General features: G+C 38.2%; 1 protein-coding gene across 3 annotated transcripts in view; it reads left to right on the top strand.

The window, feature by feature from the left end:
* The window catches only part of NXPH1 (neurexophilin 1), a 151,203-nt gene extending 136,865 nt beyond the window's left edge, over positions 1-14,338 (top strand). For all 3 annotated transcript variants that reach the window (XM_076331430.1, XM_076331431.1, XM_076331429.1), the window contains one exon: positions 12,411-14,338. In XM_076331430.1, the coding sequence (XP_076187545.1) occupies positions 12,411-13,169 (759 nt within the window). In that variant the 3' untranslated portion in view covers positions 13,170-14,338. The remainder of the gene's footprint in view (positions 1-12,410) is intronic.
* The last annotated feature ends 1,690 nt before the right edge of the window (positions 14,339-16,028 follow it).

Here is a 16,028-nt window from a genome sequence, read left to right as displayed (position 1 = left end):
GGAAATGTTTGGACCTTTTCTGAGGACTGGAAGAGTCTCTGAAGGGTTTATGAAACTGGTACTCAAATTTTGGTTAAAAAAAGGAAAGTCTTTCTGTAATTTGAAGGTGCTCAGGAGAAGTCAGCAGGCATAAAATAATCCCAAAGATGTCAGCTTGCTAGACCTTGAACTATCTTGTATTCAACTTGCTTCAGTACGTCTTGATATGAATTTAAAGCAATGTATCAGAACTACCGTATGTTACAGGAGAGGACTCATGGTCCTCCACAGACAAGCTCACAGCACTGCTCATTATCCTAGAAATCGGTGTGCTGAAGCAATGTTCACGTATTTGCTTCCTAAGTTTTCTATTTCAGTGTGAAAAACTTAGCAATAAATAACCTCCTTCAACTTATGTGTCAATGCCCAAAGGACTCTTAACTCATCTCAATTTAAATTAATGACCTTAGCGATAGTACTAGCAATTGGACCACGGCTCTCATGAGCCAGATATTTGCATATGGAATTTGATTAATCCTGCTGGCTATTAATTTTCACTTTTAATTAGGTGTGATACTATTGCAGGAAGAAAATACAAGACTACTATCAGGCACAGACAATGTTGATTTTCTATTGGATATTCTATTCTGTTTTGTTTGGCCGTGCTAGGTTCCCTCACAATGTCTGTTTGGATGAACTCAGAAAGGTTCCATAGACCTAAAAATTGGTCTGTGCAAGTTCAGGGATAATCACTGCAAAGAAGTACCGTACTGACTGAATATTACTAGTTTACAAGAGTTAGAGAAATTGGTGTGCGGTATCCCCTTCTAGTACTTTGTAACTGTATTCCTCTTAATGCCATAATAGGTCTCTGGTGATACCTGTGTCCATAGTCACAGAAAGACCAGCTATGTAAGCAAATGGGGGTAGTACTTTTTCTGGGGCTACTTGGTCTCCCTGCATCCTGACTGAGCAAATGTACACTGATGGTAAAGTCCCGTTCAAATTTGGATCAAAAATAAATTTTGCCTGGATCTTGTAAATATGTAATACGTGGTATCTCCTAGTCTCCAACAGGACAATCCATGTTTCTTTGACAGCTCTGCACTTTGGGAGCATTGCAACATGTTTGCGCACATCATAGCCAGGAAAACAATGTGCAACACTTGGCTTGCCCAGCAGAGCTGGTGCCCATGTGCTGCTTGCTGCTGAGCGGGGTCTGCAATTTATTTTTTATTTAAAAAATTACCCCTGTAAGAATTAGCAGACCTTGACAAAACCACCAAGAAAATCTCAATAAAAATTGAGTAGCCTTGCAATAGAATAGCTGTTTAATCTTCCCCTTCCTTACCAGAACAACATTAAAGAAACACACCTCTTTCCTCAGGGACGGATCTTAATAGATTTTGATATCCATTGACCAAATGAATGAATGATCAATGCCTATTAAACAAACACAGTTATAAAGGGAATATATTGCTGCTTCTGGTTGAAATTCAAAGAGAAGAAAACAGAAGACTTCTGAGAAGTCAGTACACATATCTGGCAAGGGCGTAAGGTGAACATGAAGGCATAAAAGTTAGCAGGGATATGCAAAACTCAGATTGAACCTCAGAACAGCTTCCTCTGTGCTTTTAAAATGCCTTTCCTGAAGTATTCAGCTGTTCGTAATAAATTAATAACTCATAATGAAGGACAGGCAATTTTAATGAAGGGAATCTATACTTTTGCAATAGAATTTCTTATATTTGTGCAAGCCCTTTTTTGTATTTCACAAGCATCTCATACAGATATACAATTTATTTGTGTGGAAATGTACGCTCTGCCAACATCAGTGGAAGTTAAATCTCCTCAAAAGACATCTTTGTTCAAATTCAGGTTTCTAGAATGCACCCATGAATATCCGCGTGGAAAGTGACTCAGCTATATCAACATTCTAATGCTTTTCTTTGGAAAAATATGGTATCAGACACATGAGCAACAAAATATTTGGGTAAAATGTGGGAGTATTTAATTTTATTAAACTTTTACATTAACAGTGGATGATTGGAAACTGTATGTAGAAAATAATACTAACAGAGCATGTTAATAGTGCACAGTGGCTTTGTCTATTACATAGTACCGGGATATCACACATTATAGTCTTTTTCACCTTCTTCAGAAGATATGTCTACCCATGTGAAAATGGACATTTTCTTCAGTGTGTTATATATAAAGCAAACTACAGTGCAAATTTTGATTAAAATGTTGCTCTGTGGCCTTTCATATAAAATCTAATTTTATTTAATATTACTTTCTACATGTATGCAGAAAATGGCAAGCCAATATTAATAAAAGAAGGCTTATAGGAATGTGGAACGAGAACAATAGATCCTTGACAAAATTTATTTACCTAGCCAGACTTTCATTTCAAAGTTAGCAGCGGTCTGTGATACTGGCATAATACAGGGGTCTTAAAACTCTGTTAGACATTTTTAACCCACTTTAATTTATTCCATGGAAGTTTAATCCCCTGCTGAACGGAGATGGGGTGAATTTTCAAAAGTCATAATCCACTGAAGTAAAAAATCTTTAATGACAACATAGGCAGCAGGCTTCAAGAGTTTAGTTTAAATTCTTTCTAAAAATGTAAAACGTAGGGCAAGAGTTAATAGGATATTTCATACAGTTATATTTCAATCCTTTTACAAATCTTTATAAATTCACTTGCATCTCCACCATTAGAAATATGTGGGCTGAATTCCTGCACTTCTAAGGCAAAAAGCAGAAAGCTGTAAAATTGTAATGTGAAGATTTTCAGAGTATTTTAACTCATTTGGTCCTTCAGTTCACAGACTATTATATAGGATAGCATAATGGTTTCTAAATTGAAAGAGAAATTATGTTTTACAAACCAAACACCTTCCGTTCTGCCTTAACTAGGCAAGAAAATGAAAACAAGCTACATAATACCACACTATGTTCTTCCTTCTGCTCCTCTAGGATTTTTACAATTCACTTTAGTGGTGGGTCAGGATTTGGCCCATAAATTTTGCCAATAGACTCCGTACATTTCCTATGTATTCCAAACCCACAGTTTTATGCTGCCCCTTGACTACCACCTTTGGAGCTGCCTAGTTCTGGAAGTACCTATAACTCAAACAACACCTCCTTTTTTTGACCTGGAAGCTCCTCTAGTGCCAGCCATAAACTTTTACAGCTTTGCCTGGCCTGAACATCCAGGCACCAAGCTTCTGCCCAAACCCCACAGGAAAAATGCTGTTGCCTTGCTAGATTTTGTTGTGGCCTGCTGGACGAGAATTTAGGTGGCATCAAATGAAGCTAGGAGGTGACTTGTTCAAAACAAATAGGAGGAGAAGGTTCCTCAGATAGTCTGAAGTGAAGAGGTGGAACTACTGGTCACAGGGTGTTTAAGATGCTGGAAGTTTCAGAGAGAAACAGGCAAGTTCTTGTAAGTGATATTTGTTGAAAGTTATTAAATTCATAGCCACAAATCCAGTTTAAGAAGTCCTTGATCTGCAAAGGCTTGAAGACGGGAAAGATTTTCTGATAGAAGTAGTATATTCTTTCCCTGATTTTGGATTCTTTGACAAAAACCAACTTTTAGCCATTGTTGGATACATGGTACAGGACTAGATGGACTTTTGGTTTGACTTGCTAATGTTCTCAGGCTCTGAAATTACATAGACGATGGCAATCACTTCCTTTTTCTCTAGGAGCTACATCTTTGAAGGAAAACCAATGAGATTCCTTCTTTGAAAGACAAGAGTGACAGCAGTGCCTGTCTTCACCCCGGCTTTCCAGAAAAAGGGTGGAACATTTCTTAGGGCTGGCTTTTCATCACTTCCTGCCATGGATCTGTGGTTTTGTTGCCTGGTTCAAAGTTCCCATTCTTTTCCAGGCACTTAGAGGAGCCTGGATGTTTAATTCTGAGTCTGATTTCCACTCTGGAAGTTTGTGAAAGGAAAAAGGAAGTCATGGGTTCTTACAAAGAGCTGTACTGCCACAGCTGAGAGGGCAGCACTGGCAGAGTGAAGGCGAGAAAAAAAGGAGAAAGAGAAAAATATCAGTTAGGGCACTGCTACCAGAAAAAATGTCTCCATAATTACAGTCTAAGCCTGATTGATTTCAAGTGCCTATCTATCTTTAGATGACTAAACACTTTTTAAAAGCCTGCTTATTAAACGTATTTGTAGTCACTAGTGAACAAAACAGGCTCAAGAAGACTAGTTTTTCAGATTCTAAATACCTGTGAAAATTATGTGTGTGATTAAATCACATCCAAAAGATAACAGAATAGTACAAAGCTATACTGTTTCTGAAAGGAAACTTCCAGATGGGAAATTTCGTATATCTAAAAGGAGGAGCAATACTAGCAAGTCTGCACACCTTGCCGTATGAGTAACACAGCACTAGCTTGAGCGTGCTTACAGATATATAGGGAGCAGTGGACTTGAACATGACTAGAGCATTTCAGAAAGTATTTAGCTGGAGCAATCATTGTCCTGCTTCCAGCCTGCAGCCTTTGTGTTCTCTCCATGGTGTTATCTCCAGAGCAAACCATGCACCATAGGTCAGACTTTTCTTGCTTACCCTTAGGCATCTAGATGAAGAGCATTTATTCAGTCCTTGAAGGTTCATCAATACCTCATGGAGACAGAGGAGGTAGTTCATTCTGTTTCTCTCTCTCTATTGATTATGGAATAAGCCTAGATGGATAGTTTAGAACTGAGACCTGAATTCCAGGTGAATGAGGTGATCAGTGAGGTGATTCCCACCCTAGATCATGGACTGGGCTGGCACAGAACATGTTCTGACTCTTTCCTAACGTGTGGTGGCAGGCTGCCACTTTCTTTCATCAGTCTGTTAGATTTCACAGGACTTGTGGCAGTGTCACAGTTTAGCGCACAGCCAACATGAATGCAAGGGAGAGGAAATGAGACTCTAAAGCAAAATTTGACATGGTAATTCTTAAGCATTGTCATTGGAAACCAACCATTGAAGGTGCTTTGTCACCTTTGCATTTCCTGAAAATTATTTGAGACTTGCTAGTTTTCAGACTTATTTATAACAGGCAACTTACATTGTGTAGAAGAGCACTGTAAAACTGTAACTTGTGCTAGTTATTTTTCTTTTGCAGAACAGCCCACTGTAATATCTTAATATTTTATGATCAACAACTGTTAAGAATTATAATGTCTCTAAACAAAGCAGTGTCTCTAGTGTTTTATTAGTGCCCTCATCTTTGTGTGGGTACAAATTTTCTAATTAGTCTTTGATTCTTAGTCAGATCTCAAACAGATATCAACTGATATAAGCACTCTAATCTCAATGATGTTAAATTTCACTGAATTATATCAGCTGTCATCAGCTGAATTTTATCAGCTTCTGCTCTTGCGTAACCTCTGTTTTGTGAATGATGAAAAAAGCTCAGGTAGCCACATTTTCTTTCTAACAAGGGCCATTCGGTACAAACATGATAGCTCATAGATTAAAACAAGAAAAATACAGAATTTAAAGCTGAGCTGAGCACAGTTGATAGTATTAAACTGATTTTTATGAATCCTAAGGTAGATCTACACAAAAATTTCAGTAACAGTGTATATTAAGTTCAATTTCCTAACTTAAAGACAGTAAAAAAATTTTACCTTCCCTCTGGTTTTTGTGTGACAAAAAAATTCTAGTTATGCTTAAGTGAATGATCCCAAGTGATTACTTTACAAAATATTGTTGAAAACTTCAGATGCTTCTTTTTCTATGGTCAGTAATGGAAGGAGGTCACCATATGAATTCTTCAGGGCTCTGTGCAAGGACCTCTGCTGTTCAATATATTTGTAAATGACCTGGGAAAGGTAAATGAGAAAGTTTGTTGATGACAAAATATTTCAGACTAGAAAAGATAAGAGCCATCAGTGAGGAATGGCAGAAAGATGTTGTCAGAATTAGTAAACAGGCAGTAAATTAAGGAATGAAATTCTGTGGTAGTAACTGTAATGTGAAACACATGGGAAAAAAATAAATCCCAGCTTCATATATAAATAGGATTGAGATTTTAGGGTTATGACAGTTCCATGCAAGCATCAGTTCAGTGCTCATTAGTGATCAAAACCAAATAAAATATTATGAATTAGTAGAGAAAAAAGACTGAACAAATAATAGAAGGCCATTTGCCACCATACAAGACCATGGTTCTGCCACATCTTGAATACCGTGTACCATTCTGGTCTCCTCATCTTAAAGATAGAACTGGGAATAGAACTGAGGAGGCTTCAGAGAAGGACAAAAAGGAAAATCAAAGGTATAGGTATAGAATGGCTTCCATACAAGGGATTATTCGTGTGACCCAGGAGGCTAGTACTCAAGGCTGGAAAAGTGATCAATATTTGTTTACTACTATGAACAGATATAGCTGAGGCATGTGCTGGTGGGCTAGAAGTAGGTTTCTTTACGTAGCTAGAAATCATCAAATTTTCCACTCACTGATATTTGTAGAAAAAATATGTAAAGAGTAGCAGCAAAGAAAATTAAGGGGGAGCATGGGAAATTTGGATAGAGACTGAATTTTCCATCTGGAGAATGAAGGGTTCTCCAAAGAAGGTGGCAGAAGCCAGGTTCAAAACAGACAGTAAGAGGGAATGGAGCTGTGGAACTCATTGCTGAAGGATGTTATGGAGGTTAAAAGTTTACAAAGAGTCAGAGTGGACAAATGCACAGAAGAGCAGTCTACTGAGAGTTACTGAAATGGAAAACATATACAGAAACAATATCTAGCAGAGGAAACTAGAAATATTTGACAGCTGGGAGGAAATTAGGGAACTATCATATGCTTGCCATGTTCTTGCTCTTCTCCAGGCATCTCTTATAGCTGCTATTGGAGACAGGACATTTTTCTGAATGAGTCTTTGGTTTGATCCTGCATAGCCACTTTTGTGTTCTCATTTGACACAGTAGATCAGGATTTACTGTTCCATTTGTCAGATTCATCTGAGTTTGCATTTTTTGATCAACCAATCCACATCCTTATTTTTTCATGTCATGTGGCAAAAAGGCTTGTAAGTTAAAACCAGAGAGGTCTGTTTCTGTGAAATACTAATGTATGTGGTTTTCCGTGTTTCCGTGTTTGTCCTCCCTTTCCGAAGTGTCAGTTTGTAACAGATGCAAGTCCTTCAACTGTGTTTTTCTCCCCCCTGTTATAATCATGTCCACCCTCTTTCATGCACAGTTTCTCTGTTTATGGTCAAATTTCTGTAGAATATTGGCTTTGACTTGTCTGGAAGTTATTCACTGAATAAAATATTTCCATGCCACTAGTAACTTTGTACAATGTGTAGACAGGTACAGGAAGAAAAATTGATCAATGTAGAACAGTAAACTAGGTCCAGATTTTCCTCCACCCCCATGGGATTAATATGAGGAAACTGGATCCAGCTAAAATTTTCTGAGTGCTGTCCTGCCTTGATAATGGTCCACTTTATGGTTATGTCCATCAGTACTCTCCTACCCATGCTGTATCTGAGATATCTGACCGAGGAAAGAAAATTCTGAATTCTTTTATACACTACATATGCAAACACAGTGCTGCCAAATTCTCACAGTGCTATGCCAGCAAAAACAATCTTGGTTTTGATTAGTTATTTACCTGAGGAGAGAGATTTTCTACCTTGAGTATTAGATTGTTTGTTTACATTTTCATTTGCCCTCAAGTAGTCATACATTCAGAGGAATAAATACATAATTTCTAAACCAATACTGTAATTATAGGTAATGAACTGTAATAGAGCTAGAATAAAAGGAAAGGAGTGAGAAATCAAGAGGCATTCTGTACCTCTTCGAATGACTATTCTTTTAAATCTCAAATTGATTTAAATTTAAGTTAATATTAATATACCTATGGTTGATTTTACACTGAGAAGAGGGCCTAAATCACCACTTGAGGCCTTCATGGCTTCCTGAGATCCCTTTTCAACTTTGTTTTCTCTGCTCCAAATGTTCAGGTTTGACCTGACAAAGCATTCAGGGCTCAGTGTCTTGAAAGTAAACTCCAAAATTTCTGAGACAAATAAACTGCCTGTCTTTTAGGAAGTCCTAAATGAACTACACATATTCATTAAAATACATTTAATGATGTTAAACATCATCATAAAAAAATCTTCACCCTCAAAAAGGAGGATACAGAATGAATGGAGTATTCTATTTTAACGGAGTAAAAACTGAATTACAGGTCAATTTCTGTGCCTTTTTAAACGATGCTTTGGGATATTGTGCCTAGTGAAACCACTGTCTTTGCTACTTCCTAGCAAAGAAGCAGAAGAAATGGAATAACAATTTGTCACTATCTGTTGGAAAAGAGTTACCAGGCAGTCAGCTCCTGGTACCTTTTTGATATCAGCAAACTTTACTAGGTAGTGGAAATTCGTACTTTCCATTAAAAGTGCAAGACTGGAACAAAAAGGTCAGTCTGCCGTGCTTACTGAGTGCTTTTCCACTGACATTTGTAGCATTGGATAAGCATTTCTAAATCTTTTTGCTCCTTACTATTGTTCTATAGACACTGCTGACATCATAATCATTCAAAACCACTTCTAGCTATGCAGTCACGGAGGAAATCCCCCTCCTCAGCCCTTTCACAACATTGATATATTGCACTGTAGTGGTGTTGTGGGTTAACCCCGGTGGGCAGCTAAGCACCACGCAGCTGCTTGCTTACTTCCCCCCCTTCCCCAGTGGGACAGGGGAAGAGGAAAGGAAGAATAATAGCAAGAATATTTGGGGGTCAAGATAAAAAAAAGTTTAATAAGTGAAGGATAAGTGGAAGAAGAGGGAGGAAAACAAAATGAAACAAGTGATGCAAAGGCAATACTCACCACCTCCCATGGGTAGAGCGATGCCCAGCCAGTTCCTGAGCAAATGATGGCTAACCCCCCCTAAAACCTTCTTTTTTCCTTTTAATTGCTAATGTTATATGGTATGGAATATCTCTTTGGTTAGTTCAGGTCATCTGCTCAGTTGTGTACCCTCCCACAACCTATTGTGCACCCCCCCAATCTATTCACTTGAGGGGCCGAGAGAGAAACAGAGAAGGCCTTGATGCTGTGCAAACACTGTTCAGCAAGAGCTAGAACAGCAGCGTGTTACCGGGGTTTGGGTCAAAAATATAAACCACAGCACCATATGAGCTGCTCTGAAGAAAATTACCTCTATCCTAGCCAGGCCCAGTACAAGTGGGCCAAACTTTTCAATGTTTCATCTAGGAGTGGCACTTGGCTGTGGAAAAGAAGACAACACTGGTTACAGTGAACAAATTGATAAGGTAGAGTATGCAGGTTTCTGAATTACATACAAATATACTCAAGGAAGAGGACAAAAAAGCCACCATAGAATTTGGGCTGCTCAGTGTTTTAGCTCTCCATTAGCCATTTTAAATTGGCTCTTTTTTCATGCACTGCTAAAATAGGTCTATGTTTCAGTAAGCTAGTTTTCACACTACTAAGTGCAAAATCTCATGGATTTGCATGTTCTTTCCTGTATTATGGCAGCCTTGTGGTTGGAAAGAAGAGAGATGGAAGAAAATTGTGGACTAGTTCATGTGAAAATAACGGCTGCATTTGCAGAAATTCTATTACACAGCAGTGCTCTGTATTATTGGGTGTGCAAGTCTCTGAGGATAAATATAGCTACTTTCTATAGCATGTAGTATACTAACAGTATATGAAAAAGCAGTTGGCTGGAAAATGCTAGTGAAGAACAATGAATTCTAGAGCTTTTTTATTAACCCTTGTGGGCTGTTTTTTCTAGTGCTTACACAGACACTTGACTAGGGAGGGCAGGTTCAGGCCTTTAATCATGAATGCAGCCGGTTACCCACACTGAAAATCACAAACAGAGGTCTTGGGGCTAACTGCATGACCAGAAGTCTTTCAGGTATTACAAAATTGATGACAGTAACAATCAATTGTATTTGTTAGATCAGGTGTGAAGCAGTATAGCATGCATGGAACCTGAATCATCTATTTCCATGTAATATACTGGCTTTCAAAAAAACACATGTATTGGATCAGTCAGCAACTATTTCAGAAAATACCTGCTTCCTTTCCTCAGTGTTCAGTTTTGTACATCTGAAAAAAAGAGACCTTCCCTTTAAAATGTTTTTATACCGTTACATCTTGTTACATGGAACTTGTAGTGTAATCCTATGAAATGTAAATCATTGGATGCAGAAGGGAAAACAAAGGAAAAACAAGCTGTGAGCAAAGAAAAATATAGTGGTAAGCAATCTCTATCTTACCTACAGATTGCAGGTATACTAGCTCTGCTAGCTAACTGCTTAGATTCATAGCAGGTTGCCAGATTCATGCTAGACAGGCACATTTTTCCTTTTAACCACATTTCTCTTCTTATTTTGTACTCCTTCCCCATATGCCACAGCAAAATTATATTCTGAGTCTCTTTCTCTCTCCCCGTGACATCTTCATTGCTGCTTCATTAACCAGTGCACCATCAGTGCATTTCATTATAGCTTCTCTCCTGGCTCACTGTGTTGATGCTAAGATGCAGTTACAAACTGCCTATTGAAATGCTAGTCTGTGTTTTAATCCTTCCTTCCATTCAAAAGAGGAGGAACAATCTTTGGCACAATCCTAAACAAAACCCATATTTTATCTATTACCCTTACTGGCCCACCAACCTGAAATGCACTGGGGAGGTATAGTGTGGGATGTGACAGATTTATTTACCTATTTGTTTACTGTAAAAGGCTGGGGGCATACCTCCTATGTGATCAGCGTATTGAGACAATTTAGACTGATTTTACGTACGTGCCTTCAACTGACCTTGAAAAAGTACTGAAGTTAATGAAAGCATGCTTCAGTTCCATGATTGTTAGGAAATGAAAAGGCCATGCTGTGATAGATATCCTCCGTGACATATACCTCCAGTTGTACCAGTAGGGAGGGGCCATGATTTAAATACTAGCTGGTTTCCAATGGGTTTCCTGGGTTGGGAATATACTCAATTCATTTTTAAGTGAAGAGAAAGATATAACTGCAAGTATGATAGGAGCATGTAAATCAGTGCCAGAACACAGAGGAATAAAACAGGCGTATTCAGAATCTCCTATGTAGCCATGAAAAGGGAAGTAAGAAGTTTGATGGCCTCTTCAGAGCAGTCCAAATGTTACAAAATGTGGCAGTATGTCTGATGCAAATTTTTAGGGGAAATGGGACTAAGGGTGGTGTTGGTCCCTTCCCATCCACCCGCTGCCCCCTGCCAATTCCAGCCGTCCCTGCTACGCTCTGTCAGAGCTCTCTACCAGTGCTGCATGTTAGACAGCTGCGAGGCTGCATCTGTTCTCTGTTTTCCACACAATTAAGGCAAAGAGAAAAAATATAAATAAGACAAATTGCTCTGACACTAAATTCTGTGAAAATCTATGTCTGAAGTTTATGATATTGTAGGAACTTGGTGCAAGATTTTGTCTCTTTTAAAAATGTGATTTTGCAGGATTTTTTTATTACTACTTTTAAATTGGTGGCCCTATTTTTCTTGTAAACACACAAATGGTTTTCTGTCTTGCACAGATCACTTTTTGGTTTGGGGAGGAAGGTGTGAAAAAAGAAGTGAAATGAGGAAGGAGAAATACTAGTGTATTCATACTAGTGTCATACTAGATACAGACAAGGCAAGTCAGTAGCTAAGAAAAGACTGTGACTCTTCTTGCATTAATTGAGGTACAGCCCATAGTATATACAGTGTCGACGCAAAACTCATTAAAATTTTCATTATTCTAGTATTTATATTGTAGTTGTGACTGAAGGTCCCAGTCAAGAACACAGACCAATGTGTACTCGTAAAAGGAGTAGGGAAATTATATTACTATTATTAGATTTATAATGACATGGACTCTCAGCATGGTCAGTCTGGCACCACCAAGATAGCACCCTGACAGTGGGCTTCAGGGGCAGCAAAAATGAATGTGGCGGATGGTGGAAGACACAGTCACTTTGCAGAGGGAACATTCAAGCAAGAGTACTTTACTCTGAGAAGAGAAATGGCCAGTGAAAGCCACATACAGATTGGAGGATGACATGACTGTGTACCTTAGTTTTTGCAGTACTTCATTACATACTCATCACTTACAGGCACCATAGCAGAAGTAGCTTTCAGGCTGAAGAATAAAGTGAATGGCTGGGATTAAATCTGAAGGCCAGCGTAGAAGACTGGCAAAGGAGAATTAAGTAATGACTACTTGGAAAGAAGAGGAAAATAGATGTTTCTGTTTTGTTTTACTGAGTACAGAGATATAATTTAATTTATCAAAAAAATTTCCCTATGATTTTGAAACCTGATCATTTTGGCCTCAGGTGGGAATGATGGGTTTTGTATTACTTATCTCAATATATCCTTTCTTTCTTCTTCCCTTCTTTCTTTTTCAGGTTACCTGTGCAAATTTAACAAATGGAGGAAAAACAGAACTAAAATCAGGAAGCTCCAAATCCACACTAAAGCACATATGGACAGAAAGTAGCAAAGACTTGTCCATCAGCCGACTGCTGTCACAGACTTTTCGTGGAAAGGAAAACGATACAGATTTGGACCTGCGATACGATGCCCCAGAAACTTATTCTGAGCAAGATCTCTGGGACTGGCTGAGGAACTCCACAGACCTGCAAGAGCCTCGGCCCAGAGCAAAGAGACGGCCCATCGTCAAGACTGGGAAATTTAAGAAAATGTTTGGCTGGGGCGATTTTCATTCCAACATCAAGACTGTGAAGCTAAATCTGTTAATAACGGGGAAAATCGTTGACCATGGCAATGGGACGTTTAGTGTTTACTTCAGGCATAACTCCACTGGTCAAGGGAATGTATCTGTCAGCCTAGTGCCCCCTACAAAAATAGTGGAATTTGACTTGGCACAACAGACGGTGATTGATGCCAAAGATTCCAAGTCCTTTAACTGTCGAATCGAGTATGAAAAGGTTGACAAGGCTACCAAGAACACACTTTGCAACTATGACCCTTCAAAAACCTGTTATCAGGAGCAGACCCAGAGCCACGTGTCATGGCTCTGCTCCAAGCCCTTTAAAGTAATCTGTATTTACATTTCCTTTTATAGTACAGATTATAAACTAGTACAAAAGGTGTGTCCTGATTACAACTATCACAGTGACACACCCTACTTCCCATCAGGGTGAGGACCAACACGTGTCTGAGACTGAAGCCTGGGGAATAAAAGTGGTCGTATGACAGGGCTGTAACCTCAAGGAGGAAGGCCACATCTATTGCCTGGAATGTGTCTACCCGCTGATGATGATGTCAAATGGCTGCAAATATGTTAGTGGAAAACAATCTAATGTAATTTTTGCCCAGTCAGCTCCATGTATCAATCTAGTTGTAAATCACTATGGATTTGAAATAAAACCATACACATACACAGAGATACACACTCTTTTCAGCTCACGTCTATTGAGATTCCTGTTAAGAGAGCTTTCATTGTCTGATATCTAAGGTTTCAGGATAACCTATGATCAAGCAAAATGGATTAACTAGACAGAGAATGGTTTCTAACACAGACTGTTATGGAAATCTCTTTGAAAGTCCTTTGAGTACACGCCAATCAATAATCCCCACTCATGCATTCTACCGCTTGGAGTAGCTGTACTGGTAAATAATACTGTAGGAGTAAATACTTGTTAAAATGGGAAAAATGTGTGTCTAGAGTTCAGCATTCCTTATTATATGAACACAGCAAAGCATTGTGACTTTTTTCCAGCATACAGTAGGCACATTCGAGGTGGTGTTACGTGGCTCTTTTTCCGTGGAGCGAGCCTGTTACTAAAGATGGGCAAACATTTGGAATTTACATGCGGGCAGACATTCTGATTTCTTGTTTCTCTGACTCTTTAAGCTCTGATTCTTTAAACCTGGTTGAGTTCAGGCCAGCTAAGCTACTTAAAAACTCTCCAGCTGATCTCTAAGAAGGCAGAGAACATGTAAGTTATAAGTGGCTGTCTTATCTTTATTACAAAATATTGTAACAAATTCAATATCCTAGTCTTCATTTGTATGAATGGTTTGTATTGTACATAATTTAACCAGTGTTATTTGAGCAGCTTATTAATATTAACTTGTAATCGTCTCTCTGCTTGTTATTGGTTAAAAACAATCAAGGAAATGAGGAATCCATTTTATCAATGTAGCTGTAAACTCCATTAAAAGACAGAACTATGTACAAAGCATTTATTCAGCTAAAGTATTGTTGAAAGCTATACATATAAAACATTACAGTCTGTCTGTATTTAGATATTTTATTTCCAGAGAAAAAAAATGAACTGTACATAAAAATAAAAAATCTTAAAGTTGAGTTTCAGTATGTACTGTGTAGATAGTAGTTTAAATGGTTCTGACAAGTGGATAACATTCCAAGTCTGACATGGTTTTCAATCTTGTCTCTTTGCATATGTATATATATATATACACATATATTTATAAATCTCTGTGTGTGCATGTTTGTGCGTGTATATGTACATGTGTGTGCGTGTGTGTGCAAATACATATAGACATAGATGTAGAATATACAAAAATTTCTCTGGCCCTATTCCTAGTGAGCAGATCTCATTACTGAAGGGTCTTGCTAACTTGAGTGGAAGCCCCCACTTGCATAAGAAACTGCAGGAGCAGGGCTTTATTTGAAATGATTCATTAACATTTAGAAGCGGGGAAACATGGAGCCACTCTCTGTGTACACAGGCCTGCCTTTGCCTTAATTCTAGCCTCCTCTGAGGCACTGATCTCTCTTTATGGAATGAAGAGATCCCTTTTTATGGTACGAGGGAAATTTCTTCCTATAGACAAAAAGCTCACAGCTTTTATATATATATATTTTGTGTGTGTGTAGTGGCATACTTTACCCCCAGCACCCAGATAACCAGCAACTATAATGAGTCCATACCTAAAAGAAGGCTGCCCAAATAAGAACTCAGTATTTCATCTCATATCTTTCAGAATTATCATTCCTGGCAATGCTTCCTTCCCCCTTCCACCCTCACTCCCAGGTTTTGTGCTCTTGTGTCAAATCTGTGAATGCAGATATGGGTCAGCTTCCAAATATGCACAGCATCATGAACAGCTTCTCCAAAGTCCCAATAAACACTCCACTAATGTTTCAAGAAGTGAGAAGTTTGAAACAACTTCCAGTTGTGGACCTCTGTTGCTGAAATGTGCAGAACTGAAACAAGAATGAAACAGAATGAAATTAAATAAATGGATAACATTATTGACAAGTAAATATTTTCCCATTGATGTATGAGTAGGAGAGGAGACTTCCATATTATTATTGCTTTGGCTCCTTTGAACAGATATGCTTGCGGGAATTTCTTCATTATATATGACATTTCCCAAGACAACGTTGTGGCCCTGGACCCTGTGTAGATTTGGAGAAAGAAATTGTCCAAGCCATACAGTCCAGATTCTGATCTCATTCAGGAATATGCTCAGATATCAGATACAATTTTTTTTTCTTTGACAGGAATTGTGATTATACTGGTAGTGTTTCCTCATTTGTGCTCTATGGAAAGTAACTGTTCTGGATATACACCATAAAGCAATCTGTGCTATAATCAAGAGTAAAATCTTGGCTCTGTTAAAGTCAATGGGAATTTTGCTATTGAGTTCAATACAAATTTCCATTTAATAGTATGTAGAATTCCAGTGTTGAATATGATTAGCAATCTTAGCAATCTATATTATAATTGAGCATTACACGCTTTGTGTTCTCATTTATATTTCTGAAAAATGGATGTGAAATACTATTACTGGTACGGTTTCATTATTTTCTTTCCTTTTTAAAACTTCCCATAAATATATGAAGTATATATATTCTGTTCACACATATATATTTTTATCAACTTTTCCAGTAACATCAATACAAAAAAGAAGTATTCATCATGCAATGGTTTTGATCCTTTTAATTGTGGTAATTGGTACTTTATCTGCCTCTGTCACAGTCAGTCATATTACTTTTTAGTCTTAAGCCTTTGAAGAACTTGCTGTTC

Source organism: Aptenodytes patagonicus, chromosome 2 (genome assembly GCF_965638725.1).
Source record: "Aptenodytes patagonicus chromosome 2, bAptPat1.pri.cur, whole genome shotgun sequence".
Classification (NCBI taxonomy): Eukaryota; Metazoa; Chordata; class Aves; order Sphenisciformes; family Spheniscidae; genus Aptenodytes; species Aptenodytes patagonicus.
This window is presented reverse-complemented; position numbering and strand designations above follow the sequence as displayed.